At 41.8% G+C, this 17653-nt stretch overlaps 1 protein-coding gene across 1 annotated transcript; it reads right to left on the minus strand.

Annotated features, from left to right (window-relative positions):
• Nucleotides 1-3197: 3197 nt before the first annotated feature.
• Nucleotides 3198-16972, minus strand: LOC138419623 (zinc finger protein 665-like). Its single transcript, XM_069552471.1, has 5 exons — nt 16916-16972; nt 12131-12257; nt 5354-6030; nt 3916-5269; nt 3198-3673 (listed from the first exon to the last, which is right to left on the minus strand). Exons 1-5 carry the CDS (start codon nt 16970-16972, stop codon nt 3198-3200), a joined length of 2691 nt encoding a protein of 896 aa, XP_069408572.1.
• Between the last annotated feature and the right edge of the window lie 681 nt (nt 16973-17653).

Here is a 17653-nt window from a genome sequence, read left to right on the forward strand (position 1 = left end):
CCTCAGATATGCAGATGACACCACCCTTATGGCAGAAAGTGAAGAGGAACTAAACAGCCTCTTGATCAAAGTGAAAGAGGAGATTGAAAAAGTCAGCTTAAAGCTCAACATTCAGAAAACAAAGATCATGGCATCTGGTCCCATCACTTCATGGGAAATAGATGGGGAAACAGTAGAAACAGTGGCTGACTTTACTTTTTTGGGATCCAAAATCACTGCAGATGGTGACTGCAGCCATGAAATTAAAAGATGCTTACTCCATTGAGGGAAAGTTATGACCGATCTAGGTAGCGTATTCAAAAGCATAGACATTACTTTGCCAGCAAAGGTCTGTCTAGTCAAGGCTATGATTTTTCCACTGGTCACGTATGGGTGTGAGAGTTGGACTGTGAAGAAAGCTAAGCACTGAAGAATTGATGCTTTTGAACTGTGGTGTTAGAGAAGACTCTTGAGAGTCCCTTGGACTGCAAGGAGATCAAACCAGTCCATTCTGAAGGAGATCAGTCCTGGGTGTTCATTGGAAAGACTAATGCTAAAACTGAAACTCCAGTACTTTGGCCACCTCATGCAAAGAGTTGACTTATTGGAATAAACCCTGATGCTGGGAGACACTGGGGGCAGGAGGACGAGGGGACAACAGAGGATGAGATGGATGGATGGCATCACTGAGTCAATGGACATGTGTTTAAGTGAACTCCGGGAGTTGGTGATGGACAGGGAGGCCTGGGGTGCTGGGATTCACTGGGTCGTAAGGAGGCGTACACGACTGAGCGACAGAACTAACTGAACTGACAGGATAGAATGTGAAACACACAACTCTTAAAAAGGGCTACTTCATACTAACACTTCCAAGGAGAAAAATGTCTTGACATTCCACTTATTCGAGGATCAAACTTATTAGTCACTGCAGTGGCCCAGCAAAAGTGCACCCTGAGGGAATGCAGGATTGAGAAAAGCAGGCACCATACTATGCTTTGGACATTCTGGCCTTGGTATTTCAGGACGGGTCTTTTGGATACATCCACGTCTTCAGCAAGTCTAGAGAAGTTTGGTGGAGTCTCTCCTGGTTTCAGATTTCCCAGTTATTGGTTGATGACCCCAATTTTGCTTGGGAGTGTATTAATATACATAGTGCCCAGTTAAAAGACAATGAGTAGCACTTTCCTGGTGGTCCAGTGGTAAATAATCTACCTGCCAATGCATAGGACCCAGGTATGATCCCTGGTCTGAGAGGATGCCACATGCCTCGGAGCAACTAAGCCCGTGCGACACAAGTACTGAGCCTGTGCTCTAGAGCCTGTTCTCTGCAACAACAGTAACTCCAGTAATAAGCCTGTACACAAGTAACTAGAAAGTCACTTCTGCTTGCTGCAACTAGAGAAATCCCACGTACAGAAAAAAAAAAAAAAGGCTCAGTACAGCCAAAAAACCAAAGGGACACTGAGTCTTCTGGACTGACCAAAAGAAGCCTCAAAATGCGAGTCTCCAACCATACCCCAGCCAAGTTTATGTGGAGAATTCATAGTCTGATTGCTGTAAAAAGAGAATGAAGCCAGCAAATGAAGACTTAGCATAGGCAAAAATGAATTTTAAAGATTATTAAAGAGAGAAAAAAACTTTTAATGAGAAATACATACTTCTTTATAAAACTTTCTGTTCCATGCTTAGGATGACAAAGCTTCAAATACTTATATGAGAAAAAGTTGTTTACATCAGAATATATAATACTTAAGCGAATACTTTAATGTAATGGAATGTCAAATTACTATATGATCACTTGATAGTAATTAGGCAACTTACTTCTTGTTGAAAAATCGTAATATATTTTCTCTCATTTCTTTGTTTTCTGTTTCTGAAAGATATGTCAGTTTTGGACAACAAAGCACATTGTAAAATATACAGTCTTAAGAAGAGACTAGAATTTTTTTCACCAAAATTATCAACTTGGCACTATTTGTAAAGGTTTCTATGTGTATTATCTGACTGAACTCAAGTCCTAAAGGAACTGTCTTTCTTTACATTTACAGGGCACCTACTATGTACCCTATCATCGTCTACATGCATTTTAATGTTACAAAAGTCTCAGAATAACCCACTGACTTATGTATTTATTAGTGTAAAGCAGGAAAGAAATGTAAACTAAACATTAAAACTGGGTCATAACATGTGGATAGAAAAGCAACGCTAAGGAAAACCTATTAAAAAAAAACAAACAAGAAATAGGATGGCAGAACTTAAGAGATTAGCACTGAAACATATATATTACCATATGCAAAAGAGCCAGTGGGAGTTTGATGTCCGAGTGCTCTCGGACAATCTGGAGGGATACGGTCAGGAGAGAGGTGGGTTCAGGCGGGTGGGCACATATGTACGCCTATGGCCTATTCATGTTGATGTACACCAAAAACCATCACAATCTTGTAAAAAAAGAAAAAAAATTAACGGATGGTGAGTTAGGATGAACAGATAATCAAAGCTTTCCCACACCTAACACATGTGTGTAGTTTTCCTACAGTTTGAATTTTCTGAGGGTCAAAAACTTGATATATTTTACTGCTTTCTCTACATGTGTAAGCTTTCCCTGCAGAATGGATTCTCAGATGATCTGCAATGTCATTTCTTGTGACTGAAGGGTTTGCCACATAAATAACATTTACGTGGTTTCTCTTATGTATGAACTGCCTAATGGGCAGTTAATGCTGAACATGCACTAGAAACTCTGACACATTCATTTCACTTGTATGTTTTCTATACACTATGAATCCTCTGATGAATTATAAGGCCTGGCCACTTGACCTAAAGGCTTTGTCACACTCACGACATTTACACTAAAATGTTTCTCACAACTGTCAGATTTCTAATGCTTCTCTCTAGTATGAATTCTCCAACGGTTTCTAAGTTCATCATTTCAAGTAACGCACCGGTCATATACATCATATTTATATGGTTTCTCTCCTGTCTGAACTGCCTGATGATGAGTTATGGATGACTCTGCCTAAATGGTTTGTCACAATTTTTATATTCGTAAGCTTCTCTCCAGTATGAATTCTCTGATGAACTTCAAGGTTTGCATTCACACTGAAAGCCCTACCACATATACCTCACTTATATGGTTTCTCTCCAGTATGAACTCTCTGATGAACAGCAAGGATTGAACTTACAGTGAAAGCCTTGGCACATATACCATAATTACATGGTTACTCTCTAGTATGAACTCTCTGATGAACAGCAAGGGTTCCATTACGACTAAACGCCTTGCCACACACATCACATTTGTATGGTTTCTCTCCAGTATGAACTCTCCGATGAACAGCAAGGTTTCCAGTATGACTAAACGCCTTGCCACACACATCACATTTATATGGTTTCTCTCCAGTATGAACAATCCAATGAACAGTAAGGTTTGAACTTACTCTGAAAGCCTTGCCACATATATCACATTTATATGGTTTCTCTCCAGTATGAACTCTCCAATGAACAGTAAGGTTGGCAGTATGACTAAATAGCTTGTCACATACATTGCATTTGTATGGCTTCTTTCCAGTATGAATTCTCTGATGAAGTTCAAGTCTGGTAGTGTGATTAAAGGCCTTGCCACATACATCACATTTATATGGTTTGTCTTTAGTATGAATTCTCTGATGAACTGCAAGGCCTGCAGCTTGATAAATGCCTTGCCATACACATCACATTTATACGGTTTCTCTCTAGTATGAACTCTCCGATGAACAGCAAGGTTTGAGCTTACTCTGAAAGTCTTACCACATATATCGCATTTATAGGGTTTCTCTCCAGTATGAACTCTCTGATGAACAGCAAGGCTTGAACTTACAGTGAAAGCCTTGGCACATATACCATAATTACATGGTTACTGTCTAGTATGAACTCTCCGATGAACAGCAAGGTTTCCATTACGACTAAACGCCTTGCCACACACATCACATTTGTATGGTTTCTCTCCAGTATGAACTCTCCGATGAACAGCAAGGTTTCCAGTATGACTAAACGCCTTGCCACACACATCACATTTATATGGTTTTTCTCCAGTATGAACAATCCGATGAACAGTAAGGTTTGAACTTACTCTGAAAGCCTTGCCACATACATCACATTTATATGGTTTCTCTCCAGTATGAACTCTCCGATGAACAGTAAGGTTGGCAGTATGACTAAATACCTTGTCACATACATTGCATTTGTATGGCTTCTCTCCAGTATGAATTCTCTGATGAAGTTCAAGTCTTGTAGTGTGATTAAAGGCCTTGCCACATACATCACATTTATATGGTTTGTCTCCAGTATGAATTCTCTGATGAACTGCAAGGCCTGCAGCTTGACTAAAGGCCTTGCCACACACATCACATTTATATGGTTTCTCTCCAGTATGAACTCTCCGATGAACAGCAAGGTTTGAGCTTACTCTGAAAGCCTTGCCACATGTATCGCATTTATATGGTTTCTCTCCAGTATGAACTCTCCGATGAACAGCAAGGTTTCCAGTACGACTAAACGCCTTGCCACACACATCACATTTATAAGATTTCTCTCCAGTATGAATTTTCCAATGAAGGCCAAGTTTTGCATTCTGATTAAAAGCCTTGCCACATACATCACATTTATATGGCTTCTCTCCAGTATGAACTCTCCGATGAACAGCAAGGGTTCCAGCATGACTAAATGCCTTGCCACACACATCACATTTATATGGTTTCTCTCCAGTATGAATTCTCTGATGACGTCCAAGTTTTGCAGTCTGATTAAAGGCCTTGCCACATACATCACATTTATATGGTTTCTCTCCAGAATGAATTAGCCGATGAACTGAAAGATTTGCAGTTTGACTAAAGGCTCTGCCACATATATCGCATTTATATGGTTTCTCTCCCGAATGGAATCTCTGATGAACTGCAAGCTTTGCAGCTTCATTAAAGGCCATGCCACATATTTCACATTTATATGGTTTCACTCCAGTATGAATTCTCCGATGAACACTGAGGTTTGCAGTATGACTAAACGCCCTGTCACATACATTGCATTTGTATGGCTTCTCTCCCGTATGAGTTCTCTGATGAACTGCAAGTTGTGAGTTTTGAGTAAAGCATCGGCCACATACATCACATTTATATGGTTTCTCTCCAGTATGAAGTCTCCGATGAACAGTAAGGTTTGCAGTATGACTAAATGCCTTGCCACATACATTGCATTTGTATGGCTTCTCTCCAGTATGAATTCTCTGATGAACTGCCAGGTTTGCAGTTTGACTAAAGGCCTTGCCACACACATCACATTTATATGGTTTCTCTCTCATATGATATCTCCAATGAATTACAAATTTTGCAGCTTGCTTAAAGACCTTGCCACACACATCACATTTATGTGGTTTCTCTCCAGTATGAATTCTCCAATGAACTGCAAGTTTTCTAGTTTGATTAAAAGCCTTGCCACACACATCACATTTATATGGTTTTCCTCCTGTATGGATTCTTTGATGTCTAATGAGTTCTGAGTCCTGAAGAAAGGTTATGTCACACTCATTACATCTGTAAGGTCTTTTCTTTTGTGTTTCATGGTCTGGTAACAGTTCTGAAGGATGCATAACAGCATTCTCATCTTTATGAGAAAAGCCTTTGCAGACATTACGAGTTCTCTGAGATGATAAACCTGAGGCGCTGACATTTGTCACAACTTGACTACATTCAAAAATTATCCCTTCAGATTGCATCATCTGCAATTCATCCTGAAAGCTTGATCCGTGCCTTTCAAAAGGTCCATTTTCTGCATCACTTCTACTATGATGATCTCTTCCATCAGTGAGGTTTTTGTTATGGGATGTAGACAATCCTTTGTCATTTCTTTCATCATCTGTCCGCAGACAATCAAAGTCATCCATATTTTCCTGGATCTTCCTGAGGTGAAAATCTTTGCTTTCAAGGCTTTCAGCTCTTCCAAACATCACTCTTTGAAAAATTTCCCCTTTCCCACTGTCTGCTTTTGCCTGCAATTTCTTGATCATATCTATATGAGACATATCTACAAGACATAGAGAACCACAGACATTCTATTAGTTACAATTCATAAATAAATTATTTATCAAACACATGACTTTTATACCAAAAGTCATATTCATCCTGAACAGAATTATGAACCTTCGCAAAGATGATCTTCAAACTATAGAACACTAAAGGAATAGAACTCTTTAAAAGAGAATGATCATATGTAATTCAATTAATTTTAGGGTAGTGTAGTTTCAAACACAATCAGAAAACATTCATTTTATGCAAACTCATGTCAGTTCTCAAAGAAAACATATTTTCCCATCATGACCTCAAAACTCATCCTACTTTGTACTAAACACACTGCTGTCTCATAATTGAGGAGAAACTAATGGTATATTGTACACACTTTATGCATATTTATATATATTTAAATGGTAAAGAACATACAGGACTAGAGAGGTGACTCAGTGGTAAACAAGCTGCCTGCCAATGCAGAAGACACGGTACAGGGGGATACAATCCCTGGGTCGGAAAGATCCCCGGAACAGGAAATCCCAACCAAGTGCACTCATCTTGCCTTAAAAAAAATTCCATGGATAGGAAAGCTTGGTAACCTACAGTCCATGAGATCACAAAGAGTCAGGACTGAGCAACTGAGCAAACAAGCATGAAACAGGCAATACGTTGTAATGGTAAACAATGCAAATGAAACATTCTCATGAATAATGTAAAAAATAAATTGCAGTTAGTAACTGTTCAACAAATAATGCATTGAGAAAATGAAGAATTCTGTAAACAATATATATATATATATATATATATATTTTTTTTTTTTTTGCTTCTGAGAACTTGGTTCCCTGACCATGGATTAAATCCAGGCTAGCTGCAGTGAAACTACTGAATCCTATCCACTGGACTCTCAGGGAATTCCCTAAAATAATTTAAAAAATAAAAAAATTAACACTTTTCCAAAGACCTCTTAGAAATCTATCAGTAGATAGACATATAGGCATCTTATGACATTAACAAGTGGTTCATGTCAATTATATTCTAAGTGAAAAATTCTCTACTTACACAATAATCATTCAGTACATCAACTCCCTATCTACACAGTAACCTAAACTCACCCAGTTCATTGGCTCCAAGATATATGAGAAGGAACAAGCTTTGGGGTTTCCCTTGTGGCTCAGAGGTAATGAATCCGCCTGCTAGTGCAGGGCACACAGGTTTGATCCCTGATCCGGGAAACTCCCACATGCCTGACAACAACTAAGCCTGTAGGCCACACATGATGATTCTGCACTGTAGAGCTGGGGAGTCACAACTACTGAGCAAACACAGAGACCACGCATTGCAACAAGAGAACCCACTAGAATGACAAGTTCATGAACTGTAACTACAGGGTAGCCCTTGCTCACTGCAAGTTAAGAAAATCCCGTGAAGCAACAACAAAGACCTGAAGCAACAAAGCCAAAAACAAATAAATTTTATTTTATTTTATTATTTTTTTTTTAGTGCCACCTAACAGCACTAATTACCACAGGAGGGGGACAAGGGGAAGTAAATACCTTTGAAATACATCATCACATGCTACTCAAAGTCAAGCAACAAAATTGACAGGAGTCAAATGACAGATTGTTGCAGAACATATAAAGACCTTGCCTTTTGGGATCTCTTTTCTTGGAGTCCACTTTCCATGAAACTTCTCTTTTTAAAAAAAAAACAAAATCACTTTGTTCATTTAGAAACAGCCATCTGTAAGTCAGAAGTACTTTCCATTTTCCCTAATAAAATGTAATTTTCAGGTAGCAGTTGGATGGGCTGCAGGTTGGACATCTACAATCAGCTACCCTCCTCTTTGCATGCTCTGAGATAAGAGATAGGTGGGCTCACGTTGAGGAACTTACAGCCAACAAAAACAGGTAAACAGCTGGTTTGTCTCTTAATTCAAGGGAATAATCATAGCAAGGACAAAGAAAGGAAAACACCCTGTCTGATACAGGAGACAATACAGAAGTGCAGAAAGGCGCCTTGGAGTTAAAAGTCAGAGGTCAGTCCAAGCCATAATGAGTTTTGCTCCTCTGAGAAGCCTTTACGTCAAGATCCAGGGTGTGCCTGTGTACCCAAGGGGAGGGTCCTGAGACAAATTAACCATGGGGGACAAAGCAAAGTGATTGGCCCACATTTCTCATACCTTTCTTACTAAAAACACACGTCTTACTTTTCTTAAGCAACCATGAGCTATCAGATATTTTAGCATTTTGTAGACTGGTGAACATAAATACCAGTGATAATGTCTAAGAATATTTGCTTTCTTATAGAGAATGTCTCAGGGTGCCACCAAACGTATTCATTAATAGTCCAAAATCTCTTTAGTTTGTCTGTAAGAGGAAATAAGTTTTCAGTAATCTGTGTTTCAGAATCTTATTTTATTTGGAAATGACCTATTCAATGAACTTTCATTACTTAGTTTAGCACAACCCTAGGAGTTCAGGTTGAAGAAGGCAATGGCACCCCACTCCAGTACTCTTGCCTGGAAAATCCCATGGACGGAGGAGTCTGGTAGGCTGCAGTCCATGAGGTCGCTAGGACTTGGACACAACTGAGTGACTTCACTTTGACTTTTCACTTTCATGCACTGGAGAAGGAAATGGTACCCACTCCAGTATTCTTGCCTGGAGAATCCCAGGGACGGGGGAGCCTGGCGGGCTGCCATCTGTGGGATCACACAGAGTTGGACACGACTGAAGTGACTTAGCAGCAGCAGCAGGAGTTCAGGTTATTCAAACTTGGAGAGACTATTTTAGACAGACATTTCTAAAGTATAATCATTCTTTTTTTTTTTAGTATAATCATTCTTTTTTTTTTTTTTAGTATAATCATTCTTAACAGAGTTTATTTAAAAGCTCCAATTGCATTTGCATTCTTTCCTTAAAAATTTCCTCACTCAAGTTACTTTAACTGTTGACAAACTTGCTTAACATTAAACCTAGGTACAATAAAAGTATTAGACAATGTTGAAGACACAAGACATATCTTTATTAGATTAGCAAACAAACGTTAATACTAGATATTTAATATTGAATATTTCCCAATTCATGTGAACCTGAAATTCATTTAGGTTAATTTCTGTTGTAATTGTTTGATTTGAAAGTGCTTACTTTAAAAAAAAAAAAACAATTGAATTAGAGCTCATTTACAAATTAACCTCAGCAATATTATTCAAACACAAAGACACACGTTGAGACAAACATAAATGCAGATCGACAGACATGAGAGCTCTCATACTTTCCTACTTGAGATTTAAAATCTCTTTCACCTTTTTCTTCCCACCCTCTGCCCCGTGGTTTAAAATTCTAATTTGCCCAAGACTGAAATCTCTGGAAAAATGGGTTACGTACTTCAAGGACGTGGCATAGGTTCCATGCTATGCAAGTTCGCATCAGTCCTGTCCAAACCCCTGCAACCCCATGGACTCTAGCCCACCAGGCTCCTCTGTCCATGATGGGACTCTCTAGGCAAGAATACTGGAGTGGGCTGCCATTCACTCCTCAGGGGATCTTCCCTACTCAGGGATCAAATCCACATCTCCTGTCTCCCCCAGGGGCTGGCAGATTCTTTACCACTAGAGTCATCTGGGAAGCTCTGGCAAAGGTTAACTTTCAGCTTTTTTTTCCGGAAGGTCTTTTTAACAAGCTTGCTGTTTTTAATTCCACATGTAAAAAGAACTGGTTTTGCACTTTCAAAAGAAAAAAAAAAATCATCTTAACCAGTTTTCTCCAGAGTCTAAACAACATCATGGCCATCCTGTATCAAACAACTTATCTTTCCTTTCTATAGTCACAGCTTTATGGCTACAATACAGATTGAACAGTACTCAAATTGACTGTGATAACAGGGACAGAAGGACTGATAAAAATCTTGGAACGTCTCTCCAGGATGATGGGGGTCTTTGATCAGAAGTATCTAAAGAGGTTAACAAACTTGCTAGAGTAGGGGAACCTGAGCTCCCCCTCCCCGCTCAGAGACTGGGGCCGTCAGAAGGGGACCAGCTGATGGAGAGGGAGACAGAGGGGTTGGGAGGGGTGTAAGGCCACAACAGGACAAAGAATGGAGAGAGAAAGGGCAGTATGGGGACACTATTGGAGCTGGCTAAAGAGAGTAGACTTAAAAAGTGAAGATTTGATCAGCGAAATATAATATGACATTGTAATATGGATAATCATCCTCACAAATCACACAGTTCTTTTTGCAGTTCTAAGTTACCTTTATTTACCTCACGGTAGGCAGAGAGAATTGGAGAAGGCAATGGCAACCCACCACTCCACAGTTCCTGCCAGGAGAATCCCAGGGACGGGGGAGCCTGGTGGGCTGCCGTCTATGGGTTTGCACAGAGTCGGACACGACTGAAGCGACTTAGCAGCAGCAGGCAGAGAGAAGGATCCAGGAGCCAACTTGGATGGTGCTAAGCCTGGGGCTTGGTTGGCAAGGGCCCCTGCAAAGACTGAACAATCTCAAGATTTGTCCTCTATCTTATCTATGGTGCTGCAAGATTTGTCCTCTATCTTATCTATGGTGCTGCAAGACTTGCACTCACAGGAGACAGTCAGGACATTCACACTCAAGGCAGTTTCCACGCAGGTTAGAAGCAAGGTCAGAGGAATGCATTGCTTTGTCTTGAAGCCTAAATAAGACTATTTATTTAATTTCCCTAACACCCTGGTGGCTCCATGGTAAGAATCTGCTTAGTAATGGAGGAGACATGGGTTTGATTCTTGTTCTGGGAAGATCTCAGATGTCACGGAGACTAAGTTGATGAGCCACAGATACTGAGCTTGTGTGGTAAAACTACTCAAGCCTGTGTGCCTAGGGCCTGGGCTTCACAACAAAAGAAGCCACCACAATGAGAAACCAGCTTCCCGCTCTAGAGAGTAGCCCTGTCTCGTCTCAAACAGACAAAAGACCACATAGCAAAAAAGACCCAGTACAGGCCAAAAATATATATATATCTTGCCTTCATTTCTGTCAGTGCTATAGCACCACTCAAGGGTGCTGTACATTTCACATGTCAAAGAACAGAGCTGTAAGTTAGGGAGAAGAAAAATCTCCTGTGAGAGTTCACAAACATTAAACATCTGTTTTCTCACAGAACTCTCCCACTTAGAGAGTTTCCCAAACACCATGAATGGTGTGGTTTCCTCCCTGTGCTTGTGACAGCTGCCCTGGGATCACACTGTGGATACTTTCCCACTCATCTGGATGTTTGCTATTAGCAACTCATTCTCCACAATCCAGGGGTCTTCTTCCTTGTGCCACAAGAATGGAGATAACATTCAGATCAGAAACAGAACTTCCTACTCGGAAGTAATGCCATATACTGTGGCTTCTTCTCTCTCTCTTTTTTAAGTAAATGTATCTCTTATTTTTCATACATTGGTGTATTCATTTCTTTTGGCTCGGGTGAGTGTTCATTGCTGCTTGGTCTTTTCTCCAAGTTCAGCAAGTAGGGGCTACGCTCCAGTCGCACTGCTCGTGATCCACTTGCTGTGGCTTCTCCTGGGTGCAAGGGCTTCAGTAGTTGTCCCATGTGGGCTCAGCAGTTGCAGCTTCAGGCTCTAGAGTGCTGGCTCGTAGTTGAGGCACACAGGCATAGCTGCTCTGTGACATGTGGGATCTTCCCAGACCAAGGATCCAACCTGTCTCTCCTGCATTGGCAGGTGTAGAATGCAGCTCTTTTGTCAGCCAAGGAGTAAGGACATTACAAACAGACAAAAAAATACTTCTCAAATGAATTTACTCTCTGCCGCCTTCTGAATGCACAGGGAACAGCAGGTATCTAGTTCCTACCTAAGAACTACTGAACCAAGAATACAGGGCTAGAAAACAGGCAACTGGGTATTTCAAAGTTTGAAATCAGCTTTATAAACACTCAAGCTGCGGAGAAACTCCTTGTGCATCACACAGTGGGCAGGTCACCTGAAGGAAAGTCAAGTTTAAACTCCTGATGCTAATCAGCAAGCTTTACATGTGTGAGTCAGAAAGGTCAAGAAAAACAGGAGATCTCAAAAGGTAAAGAGGGAACATGCAGAGGAACCCCAGGGCAGATCCCCACTTCAGAGGGAAGTGATCCTCACCCACAGACAGCAGGTTGCTGAGGGTCTCCACCATCACATCTTGGTACAAGGTCCTCTGGGCAGGGTCCAGGCATTCCCACTCCTCAGGAGTGAAATCTAGGAACACATCCTTGAAGGTCAACTGTGCCTGAAATGAAAACACATTTCACCAATGGGCCCTGAGGAAGATTCTTAGTTTCACACAAAATGAGAAGAGGTGAGAGGGGTAAAGCTCAATTCAGATGAAGTAATACTCTGATAGATACTTTAAAAGCTGCTTGAAGCAAACTGTTGGTCTGCAATCTAATTTATAATTTCCTCTTTTTCCTAAGATTACGATATCCTGCAATCAACATGAATTTGTCATGTATGTGGACAATACATGAGAAATACAGAAATTAAAACCAATACTGGGTTGTCTATGCAGAAGTGTTACATTCAACACACTGAGTGGCATTCACTATGTAGATGAGTTACAGCAAGACTGGTGTCTTCAGACATGACAAAGTCCACAGTGACTTTGTTTATTTTTTAATTAATTAATTTATTTTACTTTGGCTTCCCTGGTAGATCAGATAGTTAAGCATCTGTCTGCAATGCAGGAGACCCAGGTTTGATCCCTGGGTTGGGAAAGTCCGCTGGAGAAGGAAATGGCAGCCCACTCCAGTATTCGTGCCTGGAAAATCCCATGGACGGCAGAGCATGCTTGGCTACCGTCCGTGGGGTCGCAAAGAGTCGGACACGACTGAGTGGCATTCACTATCTAGATGACTTACAGCAAGGCTGGTGTCTTCAGAGATGACAAAGTCCACAGTGATTTTATTTTTTAATTAATTTTACTTTACAATATTGTATTGGTTTTGCCATACACTGACTTGAATCCGCCATGAGCGTATATGTGTTCCCCATTCTGAACCCCCCTCCCTCCCAATCCCATCCCTCTGGGTCATCCCAGTGCACCACCCCCGAGCACCCTGTATCATGGATCAAACCTGGACTGGTGATCTGTCTCAACATATGATATTTTACATTTCAATGCCATTCTCCCATATCATCCTGTCCTTACTCTCTCCCACAGAGTCCAGAAGACTGTTCAATACATCTGTGTCTCTTTTGCTGTCTCACATACAGGGTTAGCGTCACCTTCTTCCTAAATTCCATACATATATGTTAGTATACTGTTCTGGTGTTTTTCTTTCTGGCTTCCTTCACTCTGTACAATAGGCTCCAGTTTCATCCACATCATTAGAACTGATTCAAAAGTATTCTTTTTAATGGATGAGCAATAATCCATTGTGTTAACGTACCACAGCTTTCTCATCCATTCATCTGCTGATGGATATCTAGGTTGCTTCCATGTCCTGGCTATTATAAATAATGCTGCAATGAACATGAAAACACACTGACTTTTAAAGAACACACATTGTAATGATGATGACATCATCACACTGATGACAGGTGTTTCAGCAATTCCTACACACTAAGCATTATCTTAAAGACTTTACACAGATGAATTTGTCATCAATAGAACAGCATGTTAGAGAAAGATCTGTGTCCACCTTCAGTTCAGTTCAGTTCAGTCGTGTCCGACTCTTTGCGACCCCATGAATCGCAGCACGCCAGGCCTCCCTATCCATCACCAACTCCCGGAGTTCACTCAGACTCATGTCCATAGAGTCAGTGATGCCATCCAGCCATCTCATCCTCTGTTGTCCCCTTCTCCTCCTGCCCGCAATCCTTCCCAGCATCAGAGTCTTTTCTAATGAGTCAACTCTTCACATGAGGTGGCCAAAGTACTGGACTTTCAGCTTTAGAATCATTCCTTCCAAACAAATCCCAGGGCTGATCTCCTTTAGAATGGACTGGTTGGATCTCCTTGCAGTCCCAAGGGACTCTCAAGAGTCATCTCCAACACCACAGTTCAAAAGCATCAATTCTTCGGCGCTCAGCTTTCTTCACAGTTCAACTCTCACATCCATACATGACCACTGGAAAAACCATAGCCTTGACTAGACGGACCTTTGTTGGCAAAGTAATGTCTCTGCTTTTCAACATGCTATCTAGGTTGGTCATAACTTTTCTTCCAAGGAGTAAGCGTCTTTTAATTTCATGGCTGCAGTCACCCTGGAGAGTAAATTCTGTCACTCTAACAAATCGCTCAGATCCAACCGTTAAGAAATGAGCCAAAAGCACCTGAGCTCAGGTGGTTGGGAGTGACAACTGAACCTAAAGAATCAACCAGTTAACTAACAGAGAAGCAGAGAGTTTCCTGATAATACCTGAAACAAGTTTAAGGAAGCTGAAATACAATAGAACAGCATAAATGGTCACGATACAGGGTCACATCCTCTCCCATCGCAACCCTCACAATGTCAATAATCTTACTACAATTTACATCATTCATGCGATGATGCAGAAAAAACTTAACACCATGAAATACACTTAAGATACAACGGAAACTGCTACAAAGCATACACCATTATTTATGAGAGGATGTTTTGTAATAAAACCACAGAGTTACATATCCATGCATTCATGCATGCATGTGTAAACACACAATTGGTTGAAATAAGAAGAGTTGTCTTTATTTTTTTCTTTCATTCTTTCAAAATTCATTCAGCATCAGCTTTGTGCCTCAAACTTGAAATATAGCAGTGAACATGATGGAGCTTACAGTCTAGCAGCCAATTTCATCATCTAGCAGCCAGCCAGCCGATTTCATCCACAATTTTAACGTTACTACTGAAACAAGTCTTCTGATATAGGCCTGGTGCTAAAACAAGATTAAACAGAAAGTCTAAGCTACACTGAAAAATCAGACAAGGTCTCTGTGAGGAAGAAACACTTAGGATTGGCAAGGTGGGAAACAGAAGAGTGTTGCAAGCAGAAAGAACAGCGTGAGTGCCAGCTCTGAGGCAGGAAGATATTCACTGAACAGAAAGTCAGCCAGTGTGACTGGGACACGGGGAATGTACTTGGGGTGATGCCAGGCAGAGGCTAATCTATGTAAGATCTATGGATTTTGGAATTTATTCCAAACGCTACTGAAGTCACTGAAGAATCTGCAGGAGGAAAGCTAGACACTTAAGATTTGTTTTTCAGAGCTCAATCTGCTGTGTGTGGAAGTGGTTGTTTACCTGCTTACTCATGCCAGACTCTTTGCAACCCCACTGACAGCAGCCCACCAGCTCCTCTATCCATGGAATTCTCCAGGCAAGAATACTGGAGTGGGTACCCATTCTTTTCTTTATTTTACTTCTTCATTCAGTAACTCTGTCAACATTCTATTTCTTTTTCAAAGCTTATTTATTTTGCTTATGTTGGGTGGTCATTGCTGTGAGTCGGCTTTCTCGAGTTACAGCTGCAGTGCACGGGCTTCAGATTGCAGTGGCTTCTCTTGTTTTGGAGCACAGGCTCTAGAGAGTGCGCGCTTCCGTAGTAATGGGTTCCGGGCTCTAGGGTACAGGTTCAGTCATTGTGGCCCATGGGCTTAGTTGCTCTGAGGCATCTTCCCGGATGTGGGATGGAACCCACGCACCCTACATTGGCAGGTGTATTGTTAGCCACTGTACCACCAGGGAATTCAGCAACATTATCTTATTCTAGTTCAAAAACAATAAAAAGTAATACAAGCAGAAAATAGCATACAGAAGATTTCTTCTAATCTTTATAAAATACCTGTATTTTAAAATATGTGGCCCTCCCTACGGTATGTGGTAAAGAATCCACTGGACAATGCAAGGGATGTGGGTTTTTGCCTGGTCTGAGATCCCACATGCTGAGACGTAACTAAGACGATGAGTCTCAATTCCTGAGCCAGAGCTGTAGAGCCCAGGAGGTGAAACTACTGAAGCCGGCGCGCTCTAGAGCCTGGGCTGCAAGACAAGAGAAGCGACTGCAATGAGAAGCTGTGCACTGCAACCAGAGAGTGGCCACCACTCGCCAGAAGCAGGGAAAAGACACTGAAGCACTGAAGACACAGTACAGGAAAGAAATAAATTTTTAAAATAATCATGTGATTTTTATCATTAATTTTAGGTATGTACTGATTAACAAACTCCAAACTTTATTATTTTGTTCCACTAAGAAAATACTGAATCGAGATTAGTGAAGTTGGAGGAGTCCCTCATGGCCCAGTGGTTAAGATCCCTCACTTCCAATGCAGGGTTTCACGTTCGATCCCTACTCAGCGAACTAAGACCTTGGAAGCTGCATCATGTGGTCAAAAAAGAAAGAAAAAAAAATTAGTCAGCCTGATTTCACAGTTTAAATTAGATGGTGTAACAAAACACTCCCTAGCCCTAGTATCTATTTCTGAACGTTCCATTCCATTCCCAAACACTTAAGTTTTCAAGGAGGTGCTCATTTTGGTTTTAAATATACTATAAAAAGTCAGAACTTATTTCCCCTCAGTGGCCTCTTCGGCAGATTTTACCATGTACTGTACATGTTAATACCTGAGGTCCACCTACAGCTTCTTTACCCTGATTGACAGAGAGCAGACACCACATCCACATGGGCCTGAAGCAACCCATGCTGCCCAACAGCATGAGACCCCATCTCCAACCCATGGGTGAGAAGCCCTACCCTGGACGGTGCCCAAGGGAACCTCCTCACAGGGGCCAGGTCACCGGTTCATGTGGAGACAGGATCTAAGGGGAGACGCCAGGCCCTGAGGGAATGCCCTGGGTGAGTGTGCATGTACTGGAGTCAGACAGGATACTTCAGAGTCAGACACAATTAGCGAGTCCAGAGAAGGGCACTTCAGGAAGGCAGTGTGAGAATCCACTGAGAATATGACCTTACCGGAGAAAGAGCCGTGCCTGACTCCTGTTCTTTCCTCTTCTGGGCTCCTTCATCCATGAGTCTTCACAGTTCTATCATGAAAGTAGAAAAGATGCTGTCTAATGCTTAGGGTCAACACATCTCCTTCCTGACCCGCAACCACACACACAGGGAAGCCCTCACCATGAGGAAGAGATAGTCCCCTGTGGCCACTGTCTCAGGAGGGACTCAGGACGGTCAACTCCCGCAGAGAGACCAACACGGGACTTTCCCACACTTTCCCTCGGATCACACTCCCCTCCTGGTGAGGCCTCATGCACGCAGAAGCAGGGGGCACCTCCGCTCACCCCACAATGCCCTGCAGGTCACACAGCAGGCCCTGGTCCATCCCCACTCACAGCAGAGTGCCCTCCCCTCCCCCAGGGCCCTGTCTCAGTCTCCGAAGTGGAGGCTAAGAGCCCTGGTGCTCAATGCAGGATCCAGATCGGAATCATCCGTGGCCTGTGCACATTCTTGGGCCCCACATGAGATCCCGAGGAGCATGTCTGTGGGGGAGGGGTACAAGACACGCCCAGGCAAAATGCCTCATGATCTCATGTGAAGCCTGGGTTGAGCACTAGTGAAGGATTAAGCCCAGGCCACCTTCCAGCTTTACTGAGTCTAACGAGAAGGGTTCTGTGTACATATATCATAAACCATGTGATCATGTGACATGTGTACACTGTAGAATATTTATCAGAATCCACGAACCAACACATC

This window comes from Ovis canadensis, chromosome 14, assembly GCF_042477335.2.
Source record: "Ovis canadensis isolate MfBH-ARS-UI-01 breed Bighorn chromosome 14, ARS-UI_OviCan_v2, whole genome shotgun sequence".
Lineage (NCBI taxonomy): Eukaryota > Metazoa > Chordata > Mammalia > Artiodactyla > Bovidae > Ovis > Ovis canadensis.

Bases quoted from the DNA above. Each gene is read 5' to 3' on its own strand.
- LOC138419623 (XM_069552471.1), bottom strand. From the start codon at position 16,972: ATGGATGAAGGAGCCCAGAAGAGGAAAGAACAGGAGTCAGGCACGGCT. The intron at 12,258-16,915 runs GTAAGGTCATAT...TTTTCATTTCAG, and splicing joins CAGGCACGGCTCTTTCTCCG to GCACAGTTGACCTTCAAGGA. The intron at 6,031-12,130 runs GTGAGGATCACT...TATGTCTTGTAG, and splicing joins CAGCAACCTGCTGTCTGTGG to ATATGTCTCATATAGATATG.